Source organism: Podarcis vaucheri, assembly GCF_965113315.1.
Source record: "Podarcis vaucheri genome assembly, chromosome: 1".
Classification (NCBI taxonomy): Eukaryota; Metazoa; Chordata; class Lepidosauria; order Squamata; family Lacertidae; genus Podarcis; species Podarcis vaucheri.
The window spans coordinates 109,869,996-109,876,009 of NC_138759.1; the positions used below are offsets into that span (position 1 = coordinate 109,869,996).

Genomic DNA, 6,014 nt, shown 5'->3' on the forward strand with positions numbered 1-6,014 from the left:
CCTGAAGCGAATGTAACCTGAGATACCACTGTATATGATATCTTGACATAGCTATTTCACTACCTATACCCACAATAATGACCATGAGAGAAAAGTACATTGTGTTATCTTTACAATCTGTTATCACAGGGCCATATCCATTTTTGTAATACTTAAATACTATGCACATGGCTGCAGTTGGAACATATTCAAATAATATTTATGGTATACAGTCGGGCTTCCAGCCATGAAATTACAGCTAAAATGAATTGTGGATTTTCCTTGGAAAATCTCAATATAGGTCTAGCATCAAACTCACAAATTTTCCACATATCATACAAATGCTACAAGAGCATTCTTATAGGAATTCCAGAACAAAATTCAGTCCTGCTGTTCCAAAGTTTATTATACCACCAAGCAAGCACACTAAAGAAGAGTGCTGGTATTTGAAGTTACTGTGTTTGAATGTGCCTCCTTATTCCAAGTATCAGGTAAGTCACAGTATTAACAGGAATAAACAACTATATTTAAAGTGTTCTCAAAGCAAAATGTTATAGCATAACCAGTAGAGTTTGTTTATGTACCATTCATGATCTGGAGATTAGGGCAAAATTAAAGTTTCATAAACCACACGGCAACATTTTGCAATACTTTCAACCAGGAGAGGCTATGTTAAGAAACATGGTCAATACTTTATTATGACTAGGTAAAAAGCTATTGTATTTGCCTGCATTCCAGATGGTTTAGCCACTGTCATGAAGTTCTGAATTCAACAAAATGCAAGGAGAACCTCTAGTATTCATCATTAATATTTCTGCACTTGCATTGTATTAAAACTTTTGCTTAGTAGAACAGGTCAGCTGTGCAAATATGCATGTTAAAATGGCCTCTGTTTTATATGAATGTGGACACAGCCTTAACGTTGCAGTTATCACCTGCTAATCATGTCTCCATTGTAAAACCAGATCACTTATTCTGCAGGAATATAAATAGTATGGGCAGGGTCCAGCCAAAGCTAAGTGATACAGTGATACAGATATAAGTGTTTTCCCATGGAAATATGTAGTACTTAAAAGTGTTTAACTTCAGCTGAATGATCACCTATGAAATCTACCCAAAAACCTATTACAAAATAAATTGTCTCTATTTATAGCAATAGACAGAGGAGAGTTCTTATTCAAAATCTAGTCTATACATGATAGCTCTTTCTATTTTGGGAAGAGTCATTGTGTCCTTGATGCACAAAATTTACCATCTAAACGTGGAGAAGGGAAAAGAGATGGAATCACAGCTACTTACACTACTCTGTGCTTTCATCGTATGACTATATTGCAGAAATAATGAGAATGTTTCATGACTAACTGCAATGAACACATTAAAAATGAAGATTGGGTCATTTAAATTGCTTCATACATTTTGAATCTGATGAATTCATTTACAGTCATTAAAATATCATATAGGGATATTTGACCTTACAACCCCATTTGGGTTGGGTGGGTTTTTTTGGTTTATAATGAATATTTTTGCTAGCTTAAAGATGGGGATCTTTAAACTAATTCCAGTAGCTTGTCAATTCACTTCTTTTGATGGCTGTGTAATTTTTATTTAAATCTGCTTTAAAGAAAAATCCTATTATATCGCATTATTTCTAAATGTGCTATATAAAACCTGTGGAGCACTTCTATTGCTGCCGTGCAACAAAAGCTGAAGCCACTTGAACTACTGGAGTATTTAAACCTATTTGGGTGAGTGTGCGCTTTTAAGCTAAATTACAGGGCAAATGAGCTTTTGTGTATGGAAACAATTTGCCCACATGTCCAGGCCAGATTTATGTACAGACAAGAAATTGCTTACTTATTCCACTGAATTATACAAAGTAGCTGTCTGCCCTTTTTCAATTGGAACCATCTATATTTTGTTTTTATTTTCTTCCTCTCCCCTCAAAAAAGAAAAAAGAAAACAAAGAGCAGGATGTCACTAAATTAGGAAATTTGGATATACGGTAATCATCAAATCTAGCAGTTCATATATGTAGGTCAAATTGACGTGTGAGCTTCCCTTATGAAACAAAGACTAATGTGATTTCAGACCATAATTTCATAGGAGTAACTGCAATACATGTTTTGAAGAAGTCATTGACTATAGAATAAATCAATATTAAATACTTTATACAGGAAGCATACTTTCAGAAGATGGTCCTTGAGGCTTTTCTCTAGATGATATCCTAATTACAAGTGCAAGCTTATTACAGTTTATCTCTCCCTTCAATTATTTACAGGGCAAAAAAGGCAAGAGGTACTGCATTAGCTATATTAAAATATTGTGTGCTTTGTTTCTCTATTATTAATAACATACAAAAATAGCTCAGGCAAATATTCCCGTGCAAAAGTGTGCTTTCCCCACCTGAGCTCATTCATTTATTATTCATATTGTTATGTGCAGAAAAGTAAAACAGAAAAGAAAAACACACCAAACCCTTTAGGCTTCTACTCTGCATTACTGAAATAATGAAGGTTGTACTTCAGTCATAAACCATAACACTTGGTAATAAATGATTCTGTTGTCTCATATGCATGCGTTGGCTTAAACCTGAGTCAACACAGAGCTTCTAAGCACCAACCATATTCCAATGCCTACTATGGCTTCAATTCAAAATATCCAAAAGTGCTGATACATTTAGTAAGACAACAACAACTACTTGAGGTTACTTTTTATGAAATGCAGCTAATCTGTAGCAACTTGATGTGAAATAATGTGATTGCTAACAGATAAGAATTTGCCAAGCTCAAACTGCTGCTGCCAAAGACACCAAGGCAGAGAGAGTTCAGAGATCTATGTTTCTCAAAGCAGGAGGCCAAGGGTTCCCAATATAGCTGCTAGGAGAAGTGTGAGTTCCTTCCCATTCCCTCTTATCATAGGCTCAGCACTCCTGCCTACTAGCCACAGCCTGGTCACTGCTCCATTTTATAATTTACAAGCTTAGGTGGCTTCCCTCTAAGAGAAGCAAGACACTATTTAGGTAACTAGCATGTGAACTCTTCTAGTTTGTATAAAACAAATGCTAAGATTTGTGGACTTTGGGGAGACCCATGTGAACACTAGCAGTCTCAGATTAATTTAATGAATGTCTGAGAACATATGTAAATAGACACACACACACAATTAGTAGGTGCTAACAGTCCTATTTCAGTGATTGTCAACATTCACCTGCCTATATGTAAGTTTTAAGACAATTTGTCCGAGACTGTCAATGTTCAATACTGAATTTTCACATTTGTCACATTTTGGACGGTTGCATTTTGGATGGTGTGTTAGCTAGAAATCCGTTACTGTATAATGATTGTCAAAGTTCACATATGATACAATTTGTGTATTGTGTGCAATGCTGGTAGCTGGAGAACATTTGGGATGCCAAATATTCCAGACAGTTGATGCAACCAGCCCTGAATTTGCCAGTTTGCAGCATGATGTACCGACTGGCCTTAGGGATTCCACAGGCATCCATAGCCACAGACATGAGCATAACAAGAGATGTCAAATGCACTTGAACAGAAAAACAAAACAAAACAGCAAACAACAAATCCGTCTGCAATCAAACTAGCTTCGAGTACTGTACTTTCACTGAAAGAGATTCCTCTGACTCTCATCATCCAGTGATGAGAGATAAATGAGAGTTAAATCTGAGCTTCATTAAAATGTAAACCACAGCTACTGACAACCGATTTCATTTTAAACAGTCTGGCTAACATTTTAAATTTCTGAAAGCAAACTTTCAAATGCACACCATCACCGTCATTTTAAAAAGGGTTTTCCGTTGCAATCCAGCTGTTTCCAGACTTGAAAGTATCTTTAAGGTCAGTTGCAAGTTACAATGCACTTATAACAAGGGGGAAAGGCAACAGAATGTGGATGAGGGCTGGCTAAACTTGATCCCATTTTGTTACTGCACAGAACAGAGATGGAAGGAGCGGAAATGGGGAAGGCTTGACTTAAATCCCCAAGGGAAGCCCCAAAGCCCAGGGGCAGCGAAATGCCCATCTCCGCACTGATCTCTATTTAGCATTGTGGAAGGGGAGAAAAGAGCGTTGTCAGCTGAGGATACATCTCAGAAGGAGGCAGAAAAGAAAAGAAAAAGCAAAGAAGGAGGAATGTTCTCTGGATGAAGGAAGGCAGCGTGAGGAAAAGGGGAGGGGTGAAGAGGAGGGGAGAGGGAAGACAGCTGAAGACAAGGAGAAAACAGAGGAGGAGAAGGGTCAAGAGTGACTGATAGACATGAGAAAGGAGGGAAGCCTGGGAGATGGCAGCAAGGCAAGAGATGGGCACAGAGAGGCAGCTCTTGCAGTCCAGTGACCCAGCCAGCTTCAGAGGGGAAAGCCTGACACTCATTTCTTTCTTTCTCTCCCAAACACACGCAAATATATATATATATATCCTGAGAGGGAGCAGAGGAGAGGCAGAGCCAGGAAAGGGACTGCAGGCTCTTTCCTGTATGTGTGTGTATGTGTGTGTGACTGTAACCTGATGCCATCCCCAAGAGCCTTCCCCCTCCCCCCTCCCCCAGAGCGCCCCCTCCCTCCCTCCCTCCCTCCCTCCCTCCTCCTTCCCGGCTATAGTTAGCAAGCCTGCAAAACTGCAGCCCAGCCCTGCCCTGCCGCCCCCCTGTGCCCTTCCCTGGCAAGGGAAAAAGAAGAAGAAGAAGAAGGCGGCGGCGGAGGGAGAGAGAGAGAGGGAGAGCAGCCCGGCGGCAGTACCGTACCTTAGCCTGCAGATACTGGGGGTAGTAGTAGGTGGTGTACTGGGGGTACATCTGCTGTTTCCACACTTTGCCCATGAAGCTGGAATAAGGGAGCCCGCAGCGCAGGGATGAGGGAGGGCACTTGACAAGGGGAGGGGAAGTGGGGGGGGGGGAGAGAGAGAGGAAAGAGAAGGAGACGGAGAAAGGAAGGCGCGGGAGGGGGGGGGGAGCGGATCGCTCTCTCGCTCTCCCTTGCGCGCGCGCGCTCTCCCGCTCTCCCTCCAAATGTCCCTGGCTCGGCTTCTTTCTTCCTGGCGGCGGTAGCTGCGGGGCTCCTCCTTCCTCGCCTGAGCCCAGACCTTCCTCCTCCTGCTGCCCTGAAAGGCGTCAGCGGCGGCGGCGGCAAGAAAGAGGCTGCAGAGGGCACCGAGGACGACACCAGAGCGCTCTCTTCTTCTCCCTCACACTCGCGCGCGCGCGCGTGTGTATGCGCGAGGGGGAGGGAGGGCGCGCGCGCGCGCGAGGGCCGGGAGTCGCCTCTCTCTCTCGCTCGCTCGCTCACTCGCCTCAGCAGCCCAGGCGCGACCAGGGAACAGACGGCGCTACCACCACCACCAGCGCCCGGCCGGTTGGGAAGAGTCCTGCGCGCGGGCGCGCGAAGTGGGGTGTGTGTGTGTGTGTGTGTCGCTGACTGGAAAGCCGAGGGTGTCGTGCCCGCTGTGTGGCAATGCCAAGGGGTGGAAAGGAAAGGGCCGGGGTGAAAGAGAGAGAGAGGGTGGGGGTGGAAGAGGAGAGGCGCGCGGGGAGGGCAAGGTGGGCGGCGCTTAATCCCGCCGAGGGTGGGACGGGCTTCTTCCAGACAGTACTACTGACTTGGGGGAAGCGCGCGCGGCGAGCGCTCCGGAGTAGCGTCCAGCCGGTGGTCGTGAGGGGAGCTCCGAGAGCAAGCGGCGGGAGCCGACCCACTCAGGGTTGCTTCGAAGGGGCACGGCAGCGTTGGCGCCCGGTGCTCTCCGGCTGCTGGACACTGGAAAGCGAGAGCTCAAAGAAAGGAGAGGAACGGAGCACCTGCCTCCTGGGATTCCTGGCTGCTCGCTATAGATGCTCAGCTGCCTCCCCGGGCCATTTTGGGAGAATTGAACGAGCCTCGCATTGTTCCTTGCAGAGCACGTTCCCTGCGCTGCTAGGGGACACTTGACTGTTTTTTTTGGAAAGTTTATTTTGTTCGGTTTTGTTTGAGTTTGGTTTTTCAGGAACACACAGCTCAGCCTTGAACAGGGGTGCCTCGACTGTACATTAT

The 6,014-nt window shown here is 44.5% G+C and overlaps 1 protein-coding gene across 2 annotated transcripts in view; it reads right to left on the reverse strand.

Moving 5' to 3' along the window:
• The window catches only part of RBMS1 (RNA binding motif single stranded interacting protein 1), a 117,348-nt gene extending 112,261 nt beyond the window's left edge, over positions 1 to 5,087 (reverse strand). The window contains exon 1 of one of the 2 annotated variants that reach the window (XM_082199042.1): positions 4,736 to 5,087. In XM_082199042.1, coding sequence (XP_082055168.1) covers positions 4,736 to 4,810 — 75 coding nt within the window. In that variant the 5' untranslated portion in view covers positions 4,811 to 5,087. The remainder of the gene's footprint in view (positions 1 to 4,735) is intronic. The other variant, XM_082199040.1, reaches the window with a different exon arrangement.
• Between the last annotated feature and the right edge of the window lie 927 nt (positions 5,088 to 6,014).